The sequence below is a fragment of the Typopeltis vanoorti genome, chromosome 12 (genome assembly GCF_054136105.1).
Source record: "Typopeltis vanoorti isolate ZY-2024b chromosome 12, IOZ_Tvanoo_1.0, whole genome shotgun sequence".
Taxonomy (NCBI): Eukaryota; Metazoa; Arthropoda; class Arachnida; order Uropygi; family Thelyphonidae; genus Typopeltis; species Typopeltis vanoorti.
In genome coordinates, this window is record NC_143560.1 from 46,890,015 (window position 1) to 46,912,628 (window position 22,614).

At 35.9% G+C, this 22,614-nt stretch overlaps 1 protein-coding gene across 2 annotated transcripts in view; it reads left to right on the top strand.

Annotated features, from left to right (window-relative positions):
* The window catches only part of LOC150100754 (dnaJ homolog subfamily C member 25 homolog), a 167,268-nt gene that overhangs the window by 139,761 nt on the left and 4,893 nt on the right, over positions 1–22,614 (top strand). For both annotated transcript variants that reach the window (XM_090401691.1, XM_090401692.1), the window contains one exon: positions 3,509–3,770. In XM_090401691.1, coding sequence (XP_090257817.1) covers positions 3,509–3,770 — 262 coding nt within the window. The remainder of the gene's footprint in view (positions 1–3,508; positions 3,771–22,614) is intronic.

Sequence of the window (22,614 nt, forward strand, 5' to 3'; positions counted from 1 at the left end):
CATACAAAATCTGATGTCAATGAAAATTTAAAGAAGCCTTTGATCAACCATTCTAATCTTAACAATCATGGTGGCATAAAAATCCAAAAATTTGGATGGCACATTCAGCCAACTTCAGTTCAAGTTTTCCAGCAAACCCCCTTTAGGACTCGAAACAATAATTTCAGCTCTTATTGGCCACCATCTGTACTGTTTTGTTCTAATTTATGTGAGAGAATGTTGCTCTCTAGCTTTTTTCTTCACCAGAGGTCAAGCTAGTAATTTTAACAGTTGACCAAATTACTGTGACTTTAACATATAATAATGAGCCATACAAATTAAATTGCAATACATTTTTGGCAAAAGTTACACATTTCCTAAGGACATAGTTAATTAATGTATAGTGCTTCATTGAATACAGAAACTATGCAGAGAGATATTTAGCATGGAATATGTCCACCCCAAACTGCGATGTAGCTCTCACAACATTGTACCACACTTAGTATCAAGTGATTCAGGAATTTTTGAGGCAAACTAGTCCATACTCCTTCAGAGTAAGGACAAATCCTTGTTTGTTTTCTGGAGGGGAATTTCGAGCAGCAGTGCATTCCAGATATGTTCTATGAGATCTAGGAAGTGTGTTGGCCACTCAATTCAATTGCAAATATCTTTGTTCTCTAGAAATATCTCCGCTACTTGTGTACAATGTGATGTGGCATCGTCATCCATAAAAATGAATTTTTAGCCTATAGCACCACGGAACATTTGAACACCACATTGAAGGACTTCATTGCAATATTGTTCACAAGTCATAGTCCCTTTTTCCAACACTTGTAGCTCAGTGTGTCCATTAAGCATAATGCCTAATGGACACACCGAGCTACCATGACCTCAGCACCACCACCATATCTATCACTTTCAAGAATATTCTCATGGTGGTAAGCAGTACCACTTTCACACCAGATCAAGTGTCATCTAGAGTAGTCAGAAGAAAGAATAAAATGACTGTTATCTGTAAAGAGTACATTAGCCCATTGGTGTCTTGTTCAATTTTTATATAGGCTTTCAGGCTTATTTGCCTACTAGTCACAGATACCACAGTTTGTTGAGATATTTGCATATCTGTGCTTAAATGGAACAGACTTGCAAGCTGACCTCCCGTGGGCATTGATTACATTTTGCTGTCATACCAAAAGTCTGTCTTCATGCTCTGTTGTAAAGCATGAAGGAAACACACACATGGTAGAAACACATTCCATTAGTTTGAAACTCTGTCCAGAGCCTCGATACAATGCTGTGTGTGAGATTCCAAACTCTCTGGCAATAGTAATTCTGCAGCTTCCTTCAAGTTTCCAATAATTCTTCCCTGAAATCATCTAGATAATGTGTTTGAGACATTACGTGACATCTAAGTTTGCAACTTTATTCTTTCATGAAAAGAGAACTTCTTTAAAAAAACAATTTTCTTAGCACAGCCTTTTATCTTGTCGAATGCTGCAAATCATGACCCCTTTGCTCATGATTTGAAAATTTGCATGTGTATCCACTTGTGTACATGAATATGTACATGCTGATTTAGGATAGAAGGGGTACAGAGGATTTAAAATTGGAAGTGACAACGTAGTTCTAAGTGGAATAAAAATGAATATCACATTGAAAAGAGCAATATATAAGAAAGTTTTAAAACGAATTAAAGTTGAGCAGCTTTCATGGAAAAACTGTAGCCTCAACTATACAAACATTATTGAAGAAACAATGAAACAGTTTGAAAACAAGAACCAAAGCTTGTAGTGTCAGTGCCAAACTTTGAAGAAAAACATTGATTCAGATCAAGAAAACTGAAGATAAGGATATCTTAGATGTCTGGAGTAATCACTGTGAAAGACTGTTAAACAAAACACAGTAACAGAACAATAGTAGCAAATTTTCAGGAGGAATGCAAACCAGAGTACCTATCAGTACTTGATGTAGGGGAGGTGGAAGCTATCAAAAGCCTGAGGACGGGTCTGGGGGGGGGGTAAGCAGTTGCTATAGATATTTAAATTTATATGGATATATAAAAAAATTCTCTGGTGGCTACAGTGCAAATTCAGAGAGCATGATCCAGAAGGTTAAATTCTGGATGATTGGAGGAGAGCTCTCATAGTTCAGATTTATTTAAAAAGCTGAATGTGAGAATTACAGAGGAATTTCTCTACTAAATGTACCAAGTAAGGTTTATGTAAACATACTTGAAAAGAGGTTGAGAAAAATTGTGGAAGAGAAACTTGAAGAACAAGCAAAAGAGAAAGTGTTAGATTTTGTCATGTGGTGATTCCTTGATAAGATCACCAGCTGAGGTTCCATTAGGAATTATAAATCCGGTTTGATGACTGTAGGTGGTGATGGTGCAGAGTTTTTATTGCTGTTAAGGCCACAAATGTTAAAGTGGATATGGAAGAATTGTTAGTGTTTGTGGTTTTTAGTTAGATTTTTATTTTTTTGTGATATGCATAGCCTGGGAATAGCATTTTCTTCCTTAGCACTTGGTTACCCAAAGAAAGACCCATTAGCACATTTTCTAGGCCTTTCTGCAGCAGGCAAGTAATGTTTTCACTCCTGAAAAATCAGGTTTATATAATCTTTCATCTCCAATCAACCATAGATGTTACACTATTACCAACAATAATACAAATGTTAGGGAGTTTAGGGCCACAAGGTGGCAGTTGATTTCTCTTCCTTCCCACATTTAATGTGGGGTGGAAGAGATAAATAAGGAATAGGGACATGTAGTGTCTGTAATTAACTTGCAAACATATTACCCATACAGAAAGAAACCAGTCTCCTATTCATGCATGGTCAAAATTACCCCTTGCATACAAATTGGACTTTTTAGCAAAGTAAGTGGCTGCAGGATTTATCACTAGATGTTGGAAAGTCTCTGGATTCATTGCTATAAAGTTTAGTCCCTTGTACTATCTAGTGGAACAGCATATGAAACCATTTTACTCCTGTATCCCTTGAATGGGGGCCAGGTCTGGGTCCTTACATTATAATCGGCATATCTTTGAATGATATCACATGCTCTACATGTGAGAAGATGAAGACAGAAGTCTGATCCATTGCTCTGGAGACCATACATGGAAGCAAACTACTTCAGGCCTCCAATAAGCAGGGTGGAGGGGGTGTATTTCACCAGACACAGAGATCTACCATCTAAGAAAGGTGCCTACTTTCTTGAATATAGGATCATCTTTATGCAAATTTTATACAAGCCATAATGTATTGAACAAGTGCTTTGGGAAACCAACAATAATTAGAATTATATTAACAGTTCCACCTTAGAAAATCTAGTGAAATATAGAAAGTGTTGGGATTATTGTTAATTATTTATTATATAATTATGTTTTACAAGTTCTAGTTATAACTTATGAATTATAGTTGCACATTTAACTATATGATAATTTATAATTATTTATACTGCAAGATAGCTGCATCATTATCAGCCACAAAATTTTTGAAAAGCAAAAATTTATTTTGTGTGTTTCAGAGGAGGTTATTCAAAACCATCAGTTAAGGATGTTCTATGGGTGCAGCTTATACTTTTTCCATATTCTTTATTTGTTTACATCTTTTGGAACGTAACTTGGTTTTGGAAATTTTTTGTTCTTGGACATGAATATGGAAATGAAGAAAAACTATATTTAATTCAGAAATACTTGAAATGTTCAAAGGCACAATGGGAAGCTATATCTGCTGCTGAAAAAGAAGAATTCTTGAATGAAAAATTATGGATTAAACAAACTTTTGAGGTAAATTTTTAGAAATGCAATTGTGTATGTGTGCACAACTATTTTAATGATACATTATTAGTTGAATTTCTGTTTAAAAAGATTAGCAATGTTATAAATGAGATGTTTGAGTTACTCATGTCACAGATTCATTATTATGTTATAACACCATCATTAAAACTCTTGCATCGGTTTGTGTGTATGTGTGAATTTATGTACATGTTGGAAGATTTTTCTTCCAACATTCATTGCCAATGTTGGAAGACAACATTGGCAATGAATGATTAATCCTCAGCAAGAATCCAGTATGCTGTAACATTCTTTTTTATTACAGGTGCTATCTGTAAATTACTCCTTTAATTCAGAGTGACAACTTTTTTTATATCACACCCATGTGAGAGGTCACAACACCTATAGCAAATAAATATCATATTTGGGCTGGGGTCAGGAGCAAAGTAATCTGTTCGTGTTCTTAAAGAGCTGGAGGTTGTAGTCTTGTGGAAATACTTCATGGGAAGCTGTTCCACATAACTGATGTAGATGGAATAATGGTTCAGTGAGTGAGCAGTTCAACTGTAAAAGGATGTTGGGTAGCTGTGTTTCTGTAGGTTTAGCAGAAATGGTGGTGGTGGTGGTGGGGGGGGGGCATAATGAATGTTAATTCTGCTGAACAGTACCCATGGAGACATCTGTAGAAGAGAGACGATGTGGAAACTTGACCATCTGTGAGGGTGACATCAGTCTACTGAACCAATTTTCTTCTGAATAGCATTAAGAATTTTTAGAGAGATCTTAGATCACCACTCCAGTTGTGAGAGCAGTATTTCAGGGTTGGGCAGATTTGCAATTTGTACAGAATAATCAACTGGACAAAAGAGATAATGTCTTTGAGCTTCCAACAAGGTTGTTGGAAGGTAAAAATGCTATAAGGTGATGTGATTATGCCAAGAAAGGCTAAGAGTAAAAGTCAGTCTGAGGAGAGAAATCCAGTTTTGACTTAAGTGGAAAAGAACTAAATTTTTTTGCTTTTCACAAAAAAAAAAAAAAAAAAAAAAACGTTTTGGAACACCTAAAGGTGATTAGGTTTGTTGTCACCCCAATGAAAAATGGATGGAAATCAGCATAGGCTGCATTGTGGATGATCTTGATGCTACAAGATTTATTATTTAATTGGAGACTGCTATCTTCAGCAATACTTTGAACAGTGTTTGGGGTTAGAGGGGGAGCAGATTGTTTATGTATATGAATAAGAGGATGGGTGAAATAAGAGAGCTTTAGAGGAACACTTGCATTAAGAAATCTGAAAAGTGAACTCCTTCTACCATTGCAGTAGTGAATGACATAGAGAAAACTAGCACTTCAGTTGCTAAGAGAGAGGGAGGTAGATCATGAGATGGCAGTTTGCAAAAAAAAAACCTCAATGCCACACTCTATTAAATGTTAAATGCAACAGCACAGATTTCTCCAAATCTTTCCATAGCTTGTACCAGAAGTGAGTGATGCAGTCAGGAGATCTGCTGTGGATCTTGATTGGTGAAATCCATATTGGTGGTTTCTGATTAGTTGACAGTTCTTCAGGTGTCAAAGAAATTTACTGTTCATGAACCTTCTCTATTACTTTGGACAGTACTAAGGTGAGAGTAATAGGCCAATTCGATGGTAGACACATTACTTTTTTTTAAGTAATGTTATAAACAAGATGAACTTTGAGTTGCTTGTACCACAGGTTTATTATGTTAAAATAACACCATCATTAAAACCCTTGCATTATTTTGTATATATCATTTTTTGAGGGAGGGGGGGGGGAGTTTGTGTTAGTACTATATGGACTTGCTTCCATGATATAGGCTTCGATGCCAGTTGAGTATGATATAAGTGTATAGATGATAAAGAACAGTTTTTAGCCAGGAGCACAACCGGTGGGATTCCATCAGGACCAGGAGTCTCTTTAATATCCAGGTTGTTCAAGATTCTACTAATGTCTTTCTGGCAGAGAGCAACAGGAAGCATGTAATGCAATGCATTATTCCAGGTAAAAGGAGATGATTTGATTTAACTTAGTTGTCTGTTTAGGAGTTGGATGAGAAGAATGAAGCTAGGTGATCATGTGGTGGTGGCAGTGATGCAGTGCTATCATTTGGGTGAGAAAGAGATGAAAGCACAGATGGACAACAGTTCAACCTAACAACTGTTTTGTGAGGGACCATAAGATAACTCATTGGCACAGATGGTGAGTTTTACATTTAGCCCTTTTAATGGTGGTTTTGCAAGTTTTGTAGCTTCAGTATGGGCTGTGAATGAAGGTGGAGTTTTTGTCGCAAGCCACTTACAATAAACTGTTTTCTTTTCTTGAACCACCCTGGCACACTTTTTATAAAAACCATGGCTTGGATATAAGGTTGGAGTTTTGAACAAAGAATATTGAAAACCTACATTCTAACATGGATAATTTCTGTATCAAGGTCACAGTAAAGATCTGGAGAATAGGAACAGTAGTCTAACTGTGGAAAGAGGATTAAAAGTGTCAGATTAAAATTTTAACTGCAGTGACACTGTAAGTGAAGAGAAAAAGAGCAGTGGAACATGCAGCGATATTTGATACTCTTTTAACATGTTGCCCATACAGAAAGCATCCAATTTTGGTAGCACGATTTTGTCCCAGCTGATCAGGAAGTTTCCTTGAAAAATTTAAATTTAAACACGCTGCCATCTGCTTTATTGCCGTATCTGTGAAGAAGGGAGAGGTTCTGGATTTCTACAGTATGTTTGGCATGCCCTTGCGTATCATTCACACTGCATTGAAAGATTGGGTGAAACAAAAGCTGGAACCAGTGCCCTAGGAACTAAACATGACAATAGCCACTTCAGGCCCTAATAAGCAGGGTGGTGTTACACCAGGCAGTGGTTATCTGCCACTAAGTAGGTCTAGTTGGTCATTTTCTAGTAGGTCATTTCTTCCAAGAAGGAAGATATCCTTTTACAGTGCTTTTACATATTTGCTGATGCTAGAGCCCCTGGGTGGATTAGACATGCCTCAAGAAGGTGGAGTTAACTTGAGCAGACTGTATATTGCATATCATTGGCCCCTAGTGATCCACATTCCTAACTCTTAATTTAAATAAATCTGAAGCTAAACTACAAATTCCCTTTCACATAGATTTGCATCCCATGATACCATACATATAATTTATCATATAAAATAACCTATTTACTATTTAACTCATTAAGAGATTTTCTTCAGACACCTTTATAACAAAAAAAAAAAAAAAACACATGTATACACATGATAAAATCAGCATAAATTTAAATATGCAAGTGCCAATATATTTACTTTAGATCACAACTTGAAACTGTATGAAAACACCTTCTTTGCACTCCCTCCTTGTATTTTGTAATCTAAACAGTTTTTTTTTATCATTTTTGGAAAAATTCTGAGATTTTAGTCTCTCGGATCGTATGGTATTTACACTTTCTCAAATCCACACAGGAGGAAAATTAACACAAACTGCTCCCTCCTACATAACAGCAACATAAATCATTTAAATTCTTCTTGCATCCTAAATAACAGCATATTTAACATAGCGTATTTGGTCTTCATCTAAAAACACTTAAGTAGCTTAATTCACTTTCTGTATGAGAGTCGTAGCAAACTGCATTAACTAAATTACCAAAACTAAATCGCCCTTCTGTCTGAGAATCTTAAACGAAATAAATTCATGGCTCATAATAACTTTACTAGACTCATTTCTATATGAACTATCATAGAAAGCAATAGTTGTTTTCAGTTTTAACTGAATTCTACATGGACTAATTCAATAACCACAATGAACTTCCCATTCTTTTGTAAATAATTTCTTCCGTCTTCCATTTCTAACCTTTATTTTAATGACTTTTCATTGTTCATATATTAAAAAAAAAAAAAAAAAAAAAAAATCAGTTACAAGTCATTAGCCTCAGTATATGGCTAGATGTAACCTTGCATTTAGGATTTTTCATTCTATCTTGTTGCTAACATTTGCAAAAATAATTGTTACTTTGACTTAATATTGAATAAATATTACTTCACCAATTATTTTGTTTGCTTACACTTGGATGAAGGATGAAACCAAGAATATAATTTCTTGGCATCTTTAATTTACAGTATAACCAAGTGAGAAAACTTTCAACTAGCTCTAATCCATAATATTTTAATAATGTGCGACATCTTTTGGCTACTCGTATATGGAAATATGACTTCATTACTTCAACCTTGGTATCGCTTCCAGGTGATACCAAGACTTCAGTAGCCTAAGAATAATAACTATAAAAATGGAGTAAAAGTTGCATAAAAATCTTATTTATTGTAATGTATTGTAATTATATTGTAATTTTGCCTAATGCATCTTGAGTACAGGGTTATAGAATGGCAGTTAAACAATAACATACAATTCTATTAAAACAAAAAATAATAAAAAAAAGCACCACTTTATTAGTTAATGTAAGATAACTAAAATGGTCAATTTTCTAACAAAAAAAAAAAAGAAAAAGGTATATACATCATCACTCCTGATATATCCTCCTGAAGGGATGTGCAAGATACTCTGAAAGCACTGCATGATTATTAATCTCCTATTCACAGTTGTCTTTAAATTAGTCTATTATTTGTCACCACTCCAATATTGTTCCTATCTAACATTTTGTGCTTCTCATGTAATTATTACTGAATCAATCCATCTAGGTCATCTTCTGGGTCTCTCTCTCTCTCTCCTGCCATCTTGGCATCAAACACCTGTTTTGCTAACCTTTCCTCTCCCATTATATTTAAGTGACTAATATCACCTTAGATTAGCCCAGTTGACACATTCTTGAATGCTAACAATGTCAAGTTCCTTTCTAATATCTTCATTTTTAATATGATTCTGCCATTGATGCCATCTGTTCATTCTCTTAATTTTTTTTTTTTAGAACTGTCATTTCTGTGGTATCTAGCCTTCAATTAAGTGCTCTTTTTTTTTATCTTTCTAGCCTATCTTTCCATAACCAGTTTTAAGTTATGGGTCTTTCAGATCCATAACTTAAAATTGGTTTGAACACTCTCTTGTACAGGGTGTTCGGGATAAATTTGACATATTTATAATTAATTATATTTTTCCGTAAGTTACATGTATTAACACACACTTCTCTTCATTTAAAAGTTTGGACCCTTCTTCATTCATATACAAGATGTCAGAAAGGATGGATAGCTGGAACCCACCTGAATCATGGAAGAGAATAACTTGTATCATGATGATTCGTGCCCGCCATCAAAATAAGGATATTACGACTGCTGCCCAATGCTCCCTGAATACAGTAAAAACAATCAGGCATGAACTAGAGACTTGCAATGGTGACTACGAGGATGTAGCAAGAAGAAAGATCCCTAGCAGACGATCTGATTGCGTTCGTACAGCAGAATTCCTCGCAAATCTGCAGGAACAGGTGTTGAAGAACCCTGGCATTGGAATTCGGGCTTTGTTCGTGGAGTTGCTAACTGTAGTCAAGCCCTGGATAACAAGGGTAGCCAATGGTAGGCCGTATGTATGGCAGCAGGATTCGGCCCCTTGCCACACCTCTGGGAAAAGTCAAAAATGGTTGTCTGAAAATTTCTACGACTTCACCAGTCCAAATGTTTGGCCTCCAAACTCCCCAGACCTTAACCCCATGGATTATTTTGTATGGGGCGCAGTTTAAAAAGACACCAATCGCACTTCCAGTAATACAAAAGCCCAGTTAATGGATAAAATTAAAACAGTTTTTGCGGCCCTTCCCAGGGAGACTGTAGCATCAGCTTGTTCGAGGTTCCGAAGCAGAATTGAAGCTGTGATCGATGCTAATGGTGGTTATTTTGAGTAAATCTTGTTGATAGTATTGTAATTAACTCTGCCTGTAATGTTTTTTTGTCAATTCATTAAATTTAATAGATACAAAGAAGATTTTCTTTTTCCTTACGAAACTGTCAAATTTATCCCGAACACCCTGTATATTGCTAGTTTAGTGTTTTGGCTAATTTCTCTCTCAATCCATATAAATTTATTGAGTTGGCTACCCACCTTACTAGGCTCTGCTTATTATGCCATCCAGTTACAGATTTAACTTGCCATTTTCAGTCTTCACTAAAAACTATGCCTAAATAACTGAAATATTTTACTTGTTCTGTAGGCTCTCCATTCAGAATACAGCTGATGTATTCAGTGTTTCTTTATATTTTCATAGTTTTGGTCTTTTTATTGCTGATTTCCATGCCAAATTTATCACAGTTGTTTTTCAGTTGTAGAGAATCATGGAGACTTGCACTAGAAGTGTTTTAGGAGTACAACATCTACATAATTTTTTTTTTTATTATTTTGGTTTAACCAATAAGAATACAATTTGGTCGGCTAAATCTCAAATTGCCAGCCCATCCTTGTTCGTTCAGTATCCAGGTAGATACCCAACAGGGTGCACCATGAGTTTTTTGGGTTCGAGGTTATATGGTGAGTGGTCGGTGTAATTTAGCGCTCGTATAAAATTGGTGATTTTTGATGTTTTTCCTTAGAAAATTGGTTTTATAGTATATTAGAACGATTTTCCTGTTTTTAGAGTATTTTGTGTGTCTTTATAATATATTTTATTGGGGCTGTCGCCGCTAGAGGGATTCGTAGTGTGTAGTGTTCGTGAAAGCTCTGGATAAGATGAGTATTATTTTCAGTTATCGTTGATAAATTTATTTAATATTGCGTAGTTTTGTTTGCCTTGCGTCTCTTGGTGCATCTTTTTGTGTGTTTTTGGTGTGTATAATTTGATAAAATACGTTGCAAGTAAGTATGGCTCCAGTACGAAGGAAAATGGTGGCCAGTAATGATGGTTCGCCATCTTTATCAAAGAACGGTAGTATAAAAGAGATAATTCAGTGTACTAGCTGCGAAAATAGGAATATGACAAGAAACAGCGAGGTTGTACCAGAGAATTGTGAGAGTGTGAATGTAGAAAGTGTGAATGATAGTATTAATGGTTTTACTGAGAATAAAAAAGATGAGATAGACGCAATGAGTGAGATCGCGTTGTTGAATGGTGCGATACAAAGGGCAAAACAGCAGCTAGAGCGTATGAGCAAAAGTCGACTGAATGAACCAGCCAATAATAAAAAGTATGACGGGAAAAATAGACGTATGAGTGTTAACATAAACAAAATGAAGGATAGAGTGCTGTATGGAGACTCGTTAGTACAAGGTGTGATAGTAGAGGATTTGACAAAATCGTACCAACCTGGTGCGACCATAAAGGATGTAACTGAGTCCATTAGAGAGCAAAAGGAAAGGATGAAAGAAATGATTGTTGTGGCAGGTACGAATGATTTGAAAGGAGACAAAATGGAAATGATAGAAGACCTGAATGAATTGTTTGAGGTAGCAAAAGAAAAGAGTGAGAGAGTTGGAATGATTAGTCTTTTGCCATGGTATGACAGTGAAATGTTTAAAAGGAAGACCATAATTGCGAATGACTTTATGCGTGGGTTATGTATGACGAGTGGTGTGGAATTTGTGGACGTGTGGAGTGAGTTCGATGGGCGAAAGGATCTATATAAGATGGATGGCTTGCATTCGAATGGTTACAGTGTAAGAAGACTTGAGAAAGTGTTGCTGAATGTAGTGGATGTGCAAATTCAGGGAAACTAGATTTATTAAGGGGGGGGGAGTAGATATACAGTTATACAGTCCTTAGGGAGGCAGTTGAATGTAAGAATGAATATAATATGCCCGAGCAAATAAGGACAACAAATCAGAGTGGGATAGTTAATATAAGGCATCAAGGTAGCGTTGGGGTTAATGGGGATCTTAAATTCATGTACACTAATGCTAGGAGTATTAGGAACAAGAAGGAAGAGTTTTTGGCCATGGTTGGCACTTCCAGACCACAGGTTATTGGTATTAGTGAAACATGGCTGACTGTAGATGATATAGCTAGTGGGATTGAATGTGATGGGTATAGTGTGTTTAGGAATGACAGGGAGAATAAAATGGGGGGAGGAGTATTGTTGATGATAGCTGATGAGCTGCAGCCAAGGAGAATAGAAGTTGAATTGCAGGATAGAGAAAAGAGCACATTTGAGGCCATTTGGTGTGAGATTGTGGCTAGCGGAACTAAATATACAATTGGGTGCTGCTATAGACCAGGTGATGGGAAAGATGGTGGAGACAGTATGCACAAGCAAATAGAAGAAATGGGTGGAAGGAGGGTGATTATTATGGGAGATTTCAACTATGGTCGCATTGATTGGAGTGAGGAGAGGATACACCGGAGGAAGGAATTGGATTTTATGCGGTTATTAAGGGATAACTATCTGCAACAGCATGTAATGGAAAATACTAGGGGTCAGAGAGTGCTTGACCTAGTAATTACATCTGAGGATTTGGTAACAAATATGACCACATTGCCACCAATCGGTGAGAGTGATCATAGGGTCTTGACTTGGGAGGTGGCTAAAGGTGTTGAATTTTCAATTAAGATAGGGTACATGTGGAATTATCGGGCTGGAAAGTATGACAAGCTTAGGAGTTTGATTGGTTCAGTGCCATGGTAGGTACAAGTGCAAGGACTAGAAGTCGATAGTGCATGGGAGGTAGTTAAGAAGTGTTTGCATGAAGCAATGGCTGACTGTATACCTAGAGTCCGAATAATAAATCAACTAGGTGTTAAATGGATGAATAACACCATTAAGCTTGAGCTGAAAAAAAAGAAACAACTATGGAGGGAATTTAAAGAAAAAGGTGACTGGCAGACACACGAACGGTATAAAGCGCAGGCCAGAAGGGTAACGAGTGTGGTAAGAAAAGCAAAAAAGGATTACGAAAGAACATTGGCCATGCAGGCTTAAGAGAATCCTAAACAGTTTTTTAGATATGTAGCAAGTAAAAGGAAAAATTTATATGGCAGAATGATTTTAAAGAATGCCGATGGTAGGGAGGTAACTGAATCAGTTGATATAGTTGATTTACTGAGTGAGCACTTTGCAAGAATATATCATCCAGGTGGTGACATTGCAGAAACGAATGTACCAGTAGATTATACGAGAATTGTGGTGAATGAAGTGGAGGTGAGTAGTCTATTGCATAACCTCAATGTCAATACATCTGTGAGATTGGATGGTATACCAGCTCGTGTTGTACGAGAAGCAGCTAAAGAATTGTCAGTTCCCTTGACCATTTTGTTTAATTTGAGTCTCGGGTCTGGGTTAGTCCCGAGGGGGTGGAAAGAGAGGAAAATAGTTCCACTGCATAAAGGTGGTTCCAAGACTGCTGTTGTAAATTACCGACTGATTAGCATATCAGGAATCATTGTCAAGGTCTTAGAGAAATTAGTCAAGAAAAGAATACAGGATTGGATAGATGAAAATGGGATATTGTATGGGGGACAACATGGTTTTGTGAAGGGTAGATCATGCCTCAATAACTTGCTCACGTTTTATAACACAGTGACAGCTGAACTGGATAGGAGTAATGGGTTTACAGTAATACTACTGGACCCTGCCAAGGCTTTTGATAGGATACCACATAGAACCCTAATCGGTAAACTGGCGCAGATGGGGATAGATATAGGGTTGGTGAGATGGATAGGAGGGTGGTTGAAGGAGAGATACCAGAGAGTGATTTATTCAAGAGTGGAGTCTAAAAGACGGCTTGTGACTAGTGGAGTGCCACAGGGCTCTGTTCTTGGACCACTGCTTTTCAATTTGTTCATCAATGATATAGGAAAGGATTTGAGAGGAAGTGTTCACTTGTTTGCTGATGATGATGCAAAGTTGGGTAGAGCAATTATGAGTGCACAGGATGTCAAAATTTTACAGGATGATTTGGATAGTTTAGAGGACTGGACTAGGAAAAATGGATGTCAATTTAATGTGCAAAAGTGTAAGGTTATGCACTTTGGGGTGAAAAGAATAGCAGCAGTATATCACATTGGTGGAACCGTACTCCAGGAGATTGATAAGGCCAAGGATTTGGGAGTGTTGGTGGATAGGGAATTGAAGTTTAGGGGGGTGGGGGGCACATTGCAAAAGTGACTAAAACAGCTCACCAAATCACTTGGCTTCTGAAAAATACTTTAACATGCAGAGACAAACAAGTTGTTGTTCCTCTGTATCGAGCCTTGATAAGACCCCATCTGGACTACTGTGCCCAGTTATGAGCACCAGGGTTTCTTCGTGATGGGAGGAAGTGGAGAGGATCCAGAGACGAGTGACCAAGATGATAGCAGGTCTGTGGAATGAACCTTATGAGAATAGGTTGAAGATTTGTGGGTTGCAGAAATTGGTCGATAGGCGAAGGAGGGGTGATATGATTGAGACATTCAAATTACTGAAGGGTTTCTATAAGATTGATCCAGAAGATATTTTTGAAAATATGACTGGTGGTGGGAGGACTAGGGGCCATGCATGGAAGCTGGACAAGAGCATGGTTGACAAGGTGTTAGAGCTAGGTTTTTTACTTGGAGAGTAGTGAATGAGTGGAATATGCTTCCAGAGTCTGTTGTGGGTGCTACGACCGTGAATGAGTTCAAGGCAAGATATGATAGATACTGTGAGAATGTCGAATAGTTGTTCTTGACATGATGTTAGGGCCTCCCTCGATGAGTCTGTCGACTCCTTGGAGTTGCTCGGAACAATAATAATGAGAAAGTGAGGATTGGACATTAGGTCAGAACCCTGGTCGGTTCTCTGCATTCCTTTAAAGGCTATGTGGAGGTCTCCTCTCAGTTATACAGCTTTGACCCTTGGTGGTACAATATAACAAAATTTCATGCAGCTCGCCCGGTTAAACAAGGCCCAGTTGTTGTCGCCAGGGAAACAGGGAGAACAATGAAAAGTCAGCTACTGGAACAAATCTGAAAACGCACCCAAACTTAACATCACCAGAGTTAAAGAACGATACTATCAACATAAGAAGCCTGAATGGCAAAGAAATGGAGCTAGCTGAAGAATTAGTTAAGTACCAGATCAACATAATAGGGGTGACTGAAACAAAAAAAGAAAAACTGGTGAGATCTTTCTGAGCAATAAATACAAAATGTTATATTCAGGCAATGACAATCAAGGAAAAGGAGTAGCCATAGTATTCAACACAAAATACGAGGCTAATCTTCTTGAATGGCAGTCAGCCTCAAGTTGAGTAATGTGGGCAAATATGAGAATGGGGGAACTGGACAATGAGACTTATTTGTGCCTATGGTCCCACAGAAGGTTCTACTAAGGTAGAACTGGAGGAATTTTTTGATGCTTTAGAAAAAGCAACTGACACAATGAAAAAGGAAAAGTTGGTCCATGTTGGGGGATCTAAATAGCAGAGTAGGAAATGATTGTGAGACATGCAAAAATATTTTTGGGAAAATTTGGAGAAAAGAGCAAAGCTAATAATAATGGCAAATATGTGTTGGATTTCTGCTCAGGACATGGACTGGTTATTACTAACACCATGTTCCAACATAAAAATGTGCACAAATTCAAATGGAGAGAAGAGGCAAGGAATAAGAAAAGTCTCGTTGACTATGTTATTGTTGATAGTGATGTTTTCTCCCTGGTGCAGGACACCAGAGTGTACAGAGGATTTGAAATTGGAAGTGAACACTATTTAGTCTTGAGCAGGATAAAATTGAATTTCATATTGAAAAGAATAACAGGTAAGAAAGTTTTAAAGCGAATAAAAATTGAGCAGCTCTCAAATGTGAACTGTAGACTAAAATACACAAAGATTATTGAAGAAAAAAATTAAAGAGTTTGAGAACAGGAATCACACCTTGGTGATTCAGTGGCAAGCCTTGAAGAAAGACCTGATTGATTCAGCTAGAGAGGCATGTGGTGAAGTTGTCTGCAAGGATAGAAAAATTAGAACTCCATGGTGGACATAGGAAGTTAGAGGCAGTGAAGGAAAAGAAGAAAGCATATCAAAGTTCCTGGCAAATAAGTCAGTTTGTGCTCTTAGAGAATACAGAGACAAATGCAAGAATGCTAAACACTGTGTAAAACTAGCAAAACAGAAGTCATGGGAGGACTTTTGCAAGAATATAGAAAATAAATATCAAGAAGGTGACAAAATATTCTGGAGGTTGTTGAAGAAGCTTAGGAATGGAGGAAAGAGTGCTGTAAAAGGAGTTAGAGATGATAATGTGACATGAAAATGGAAGAAAAAGATATCCTTGAAGTATGGAGTGAAAAACTGCTAAATGAAACAAGCAGTGATGATAGCAAAGTGGTAAGAAACACTGACTAGGCATTCAGTCAGGAATACATATCCATCCTTGAAGTAGAAAAAGCCATCAAAGGCTTGAAATGTGGAAAGGCAGCAGGCGTAGATGATATTCTACCAGAAATGCTGAAGTATGGTGGTCTAAAAGTCTTACAGTGGCTGCCATGCATAGTTCAGAAAGCCTGGAAAGAGGGACCTCCCGATGATTGGAGTCGAGCTCTCATAGTACCCATTGTCGTGACGTTCTATTTTCTTGTTGTGTTCTAATCTGCCATCTTGTTTCAAGTCACTCTTATTAATAAAACAACTAATTGCAAATTGATCACCGATCCAAAAGTAGGGAAATTTATGATTATACTGCGCCACCCTATTTTTAGATTAGTCTATATAAAACAGTAGGATCAATTCTTAATTAAGTTAGCAGTCTTCTCATTTAGGCCGAATTATTTACTATTCTACTCGGGGCACCCGCAAGATTCGAATTTTTTTATGAACGGTGCAATAAAAGGGAGTTCAGTCAAACACAATATTTAGATTAAAAAAATAAAACATTTAATATATGATATGTAACAAATACAAGAATTCTACTTTTAAATGAAACAATACAAATACTTAATACATCTTGCTAAGTCACTCATTCCAATTCAATGTTCTAAACTCTTGCTAAGTCACTCATTCCAATTTAATGTTTTAAACTTTAACATACAATTCACAGCTTCAAAATTACAAGCTTTCTTAACTCAAGTTAATAAAACAAAAACTCCTCATTTGATCAGTCTGCACATATCTATCAGTTGTACTTAATGTTTAAATTCACAGCAGGCACTAATCAAGGTAGACAATATTCCAAGCAATCTTATTTCGGACCTTGAACTTCGAAGATACGTTATAGTTAATGTTAGAATAAACAAACATGTATGATTACTCTTACCAGATACAATCTTCAATACATCAATTTATTGTGAGCACACTTATGAATTAACTTATTTAAGCTAGCAGAACACATTAAATAAAATTCTCCAACTCTTTAACTGAACTACTGTTAATCGCGCTTCACTACTCTAAACAACAGCAATAAGGTACTGATATCTTTCCTTGTTTACTTTTCTTCAACTAGTTAAATTCATTATAATTCTTCTCAGGGCAACATAGAATTAAGACGTAATCCTAGACTAACTGGAACTAATCAGAATTTCCCATTGAATGTCCAGTTCTTTATTTATCCGATTACGACATCAATTTTCCTCTACAACAACAGCTGATTTCACTTGCAGCTGAGTATATGATTCACTACGTTTTTTCTCACTTCTAAACACTCTTCTCATGAATTTCTGCCCTAAAGAATTTATAATTTTCTTTCACTTCTTTGCTTGTATCCTACCTTCCTTCAGGCTCCGCAAAACTCCCCCCTTTTCTCTAATTGAAATTCTTATTGCCTCTCTTTCTCCTTTTTGTTCCAAGGTCACGCACTCTTCGACTCGTACTTGTTTATTTGACATGACAACCAATGAACGCAAACATTTCGCTAATGTAATACAACGCTCTACTACTACATAAGTGATTACATAACGTTAAATTTTTACAAATAAGAATAAACAGCATATTTGAGCTACTTAATCGGCTTTTTCATTATATATATAATTATTTATAATAACACTTTTCGTTACATCATATATATATTTTAGTAATCATAAATTCTAGACATTATTATTTAATAAATTAATAGTAGGTTAAGTTTAGAATAAATATTTAAATAGTAATCCTTAATTAAGGAACAATAAATAATTTTTATACAAATCATGATTAATATATAATAAGCAATGTTAAATGTGAATGAAAAAAATAAATTACACAACATAGTTTCATTCGCAATTTAACACCATATATAAAAAGGGAAATAAAACTGAATGTGAGAATTACAGAGGTATTTCCCTACTGAGTGTTCCTGGCAAGATCTATGCAAGTATACTTGAGAAATGGTTGAGAAGAATTGTGGAAGAAAAGCTTGGTGAAGAACAAGCTGGATTCAGGCCAAATAGAGGCTGTCAGGATCAGATCTTCACTTTACGACAAATAGTCGAGAAAGCATGGGAATATAACAAAGATCTGTATTTAAGTTTTGTCGATTTGGAAAAGGCATATGACAAGGTGCCAAGCGAGAAGCTATTCAATACGCTGCAGTTATTTGGTGTCAATGGGGCATTATATCAAGCAATACTTAGTCTTTATTTGAGTTGTAAGTCAGCAGTTAGAATTGAAGGAAGTACAGGAAGATGGTTTAATGTTAAATCTGGGGTAAGAAAAGGATGTACATTATCCCCTCTGTTATTCATTATCTATAAGGATCACATTATGAAGGCAAGTGGTATTAAACATGATATCAAAATTGGAGATGTTAATGTCAGCTCTTTGCTTTATGTGGATGATGTTATACTTCAAAATAAATCCGCTACAGGTCTGCAAGATTCTCTGACTAAATTGAGTAACTGTTGTAATAGATATGGTATGAAGGTCAGCAATAAAAAGACAAAGACAATGAAAATAGGCAGAATCATTGAAAATTTTCAACTGTGTTGTGAATCGAGAACCTGTGGAACAAGTAAAACATTTCAGCTACTTAGGCACGATTTTTAGTGAAGATGGTAAATTCAATATAGAAATAGACTACAGAATCATCAAAGCTGGTATGGTGGGAAGTCAATTTCTCTCTTATTCCATATGAATAAATTCATATGGAATAAGAGAGAAATTAGTCGGAACACTAAATTAACTGTATACAAGACAGTGTTTAAACCAGTTTTAACTTATGGATCTGAGAGCTGGGTCAGAAGTAAAACATTTGACCAAAGACTAGACACCGCAGATATGAGAGTCCTGAGAAAGATTATAGGTGTGAACAGATGGCATCAATGGCAATATCATATTAAAAACAAGGATATTAGGAAAGAATTTGACATTGTCAGCATCTAGGAATGCATTAGCAGAGCTAATCTCAGGTTGGCAGCAAAACGACCCAGAGGAAGACCAAGATATAGGTGGATTGATACGGTACAAAGTGCCTTAGATGATAGAAATATAAGATCTGTTAATGTTGGAGTCTTGACAAGTAACAGACTGATTTGGAGGAAAATAGGAAGTTAGTAATGATGTAATTTTTTTCGTATAATACTATCATCCTGTATACCCCTTGAGGGGTACATGTCAGGAATTTGATAATGATGACATCTGCATAAAGTAAAGAGCTACATTTGACATCTCCAATTCTGATATCAGGTCTAATGCTTTCATAATGTGATCCATGTAGATGATGATTAAGAGTGAAGATAATATGCATCCTTGTCTTCCACCTAATTTTACATCAAATTATCTTCCTGTATTTCCTTCAATTCTGACTTACAACTTAGATATAGACTATTTATTGCTCTGTATAATAGTCCATTTACCCCATATGACTGTGTTGTTTTGAGAAACCTTTCTCTGAGCACCTTATCATAATTTCAAGATCTAGAAATCATAAGTACATATCCTTGTTATATTCCAATGATATCTCAGCTACTTTATTTGTCTTAAAGTAAATATTTGATCTTGTGAACATCCATTTGGCATGAACCCAGCTTGTTCAAGTGTTTCTTCCACTTTCAAATTTCTCAGGTTCTTTGCAAATATGTTTGTATAAATTTTATCTAGAATAGTAAGTAGAAAAAATCCTCTGCAGTTGTCAATTCAGCTTTATTCCATTGCTTACACATGGGAACTATACGAGGGTGGTTTGAAAGGTTCTCGGCCTTGACCATAAATGGGAACACTATCGGCTAGATTTTTTTTTTTTCTAAGTTGGTACATCTGTCATAAGCATCTATGTGAAATTGCAAGTTATTCTATCAAGTAGTTTGTTTTATACAGCTAAACGAAGAAGAGTGCCCATAAACTTTTATGAACTTCGAATGAATATTTCTTTTGGCGTTAAACCTTCTTTTACAAAGAATTTTATATCCGCATGATACTCAATTTTATCCATTTCAAGGGATACAGACAACACTTTTGTTTCAGACAAAAGTAAAACTCTTCCTCGCTGATCAGCGTTTTCTTCAAATCAAGAGGCAATTGCAGTTGTAGAGAGGTATTTTGCAGATCTTACTGAGAGACTACAGGGACAGGATAATGGCACTGGAGTATCCCTGGAATAAATGTATTAATCTTAAGGTATTATGTTGAAAAATAAAAATAATTTTGAAATTATAAATTAGTTTTTTTTTTTTTTTTCATTGTTAGGCCGAGAACTTTTCAGACTGCCCTCGTAAGTGTTCTACTTCAATATTCTGGATTATGCAGTAGCCATGCAAAACTTTAATACCTTCGTATTTGAGTATTTCTGTATGGATATCACCTACTCCAGCTGCCTTTCGAGATTTGAGGTAGAAAAAGCTATCTTTGCATTTTTCTCCTCTTTGCATTCCTCTTGAAAATTTTTTACTACAGTTCTGTCATTGCTTGGTTCATTTAAGTCTTTCAAATAATTACTCCAGACATCAAGGATATTCTTATTTTCAGGTTTCATGTCACCTTTATCTTTTGATTTCTTTTACAGTACTCTTTCTTCCATTTCAAAGCTTTTTCAATAGCCTCTAGAAAATTTTGCCACTTCCTGATATTTATTTTCTGTGTTCTTACCAGTATTCCCAGGACTTTTGTTTAGCTCTTTTTAAATTTTACATAGCTTAGCTCTCTTACATTTTTCTCTATATTCTTTTAGGCATCTGCTGACTTATTTGCTAGGAACTTTTGGTATGCTTTTTTCTTTTCCAGAACTGCTTCTTTAACTACCTATGTCCACCATGGATTCTTGTTTTTCTATATTTACAGATAACTTCACCACATATCTCCTTAGCTGAATCAGTCAGTCTTCCTCAGAATTTGCCACTGATTCTTGTTTTTGAATGCTTCAAATTATCTTTCAGTAATGTTATAGTCAAGTCTACTGTTTACCTGTAAAAGCTGCTGAACTTTAATTCTTTTTAAAGAATTTTATATCTTTACTTCCTTAAAACGTTAATAGTATGTAAACTTCTTTACATACTGTTAATATCAATTTTTATCCTGCTTAGCACTAAGTAATGATCACTTCCAATTTCAGATCCTCTGTTCACTCTTGTATCTTGAACCAGCATGAAGATATCACTATCAACAATGACTTAGCCAATGAAGTTTTTCTTATTTCTTGAGTCTTCTCTCCATGTGAATTTGTGCACAGCTTTATGTTGGAATAAGGTGCTAGTAATGTCTAGTCTGTGTTCTGAGCAGAAATCCAACAAATACTGACAGTACTCTTGTTCCATTATTATTAGCTTTGTACTTTTCTCACAATGTTGCTGTATGCATATTGGAATTCATTTCCTGCTCTGCTGTTTAGGTCTACAGCAAATTCCACTTTTTCCATTTATGTCAGCTGTCTGTTCTAATGACTGAAAAATTCTTTCACATTTTCTTTAGAAGAACCTTCTGTGGAACCAACACACAAACTAGTTTCATTGTCCATTTCCCTATTTTGAAGTGTGCCCACACACTACTTGAAACTGCCTTCATGTTTGGTGTTGAATGCTATTGCTACTCTTTCCTTTCCTTCATTGTTATTGTCTGAATATAACATTCTATACTTATTATTTAGTATGATCTCCCCTGTTTTGTCATCTTTGTCTCAGTAATGCCAATTAATGTCCACATAATACTTCTTCCAGTTCTTCTGCAAGTTAGATTTCTTTCCATTAATACTCCTTATATTGATGGTTCCTGTCTTCAATACTTCTGATGTTGGGTTTATCCTTGGAGCTTGTTCCAGTAGCTGATTGTTCACTGTTTGCCCCAGGTTCCTGACAAAAACAACAGGGGTCTTGATTAACTAGGCGACTCTCCAGCCAGCATGAGATCTCATGTTTTTTTTTGGCTTAAATCAATAGAGAGTACAATTTGGTTAACTAAGTCCCAAATTTACAGCCCATTCTCATTTGTTCAGAACCTAGTAGATACCTATTAACAGGATTCACCATGTGAAGGTGAGAACTGGGCATTAGATCAATAGCCCCAGTTATTTGGCTTTGACCCGTAATGTGTGTGTTTGTGTGTGTGTCTTAAAGGCTAGTAAATCACTTTTGAATTATGAACTTTATGAAGCTAAAATCAATAGGGAAATTGATTCTATGAAGATTGCAATTAGAATCTATATTAGCTAATTTTTTTAAACATTATTCTTCATATTTCATCAACTTAACAATTTATTTTGAATTCTATTTGTGCTAATTTAAAGTACAAGTGTGATTCATTTGAGCCACTTTAGAATCAGTACTCATAATATTGGTTGTAGTTTGGATAAACAGAAATTTATCTTCAAAATGTCGGGTTGTCTACTAACACAGGATGAAACAGGGCAATCTTAAACACCAAGATTAAAGAAAAAAATTATAGAAAAATGTCTCTACTACTTCAAGACTATTCTACTTATAGGCCCCTCACATCTGATCCTATTTGTAATTGATCAACTGACTTAATTTTCTTATTGATAATGTTTCTAAGTGGGATGAAGAACAAAAGAGAAAGCTTAAAACCTTTTATGGTTGTCCATCTAGATTATATGA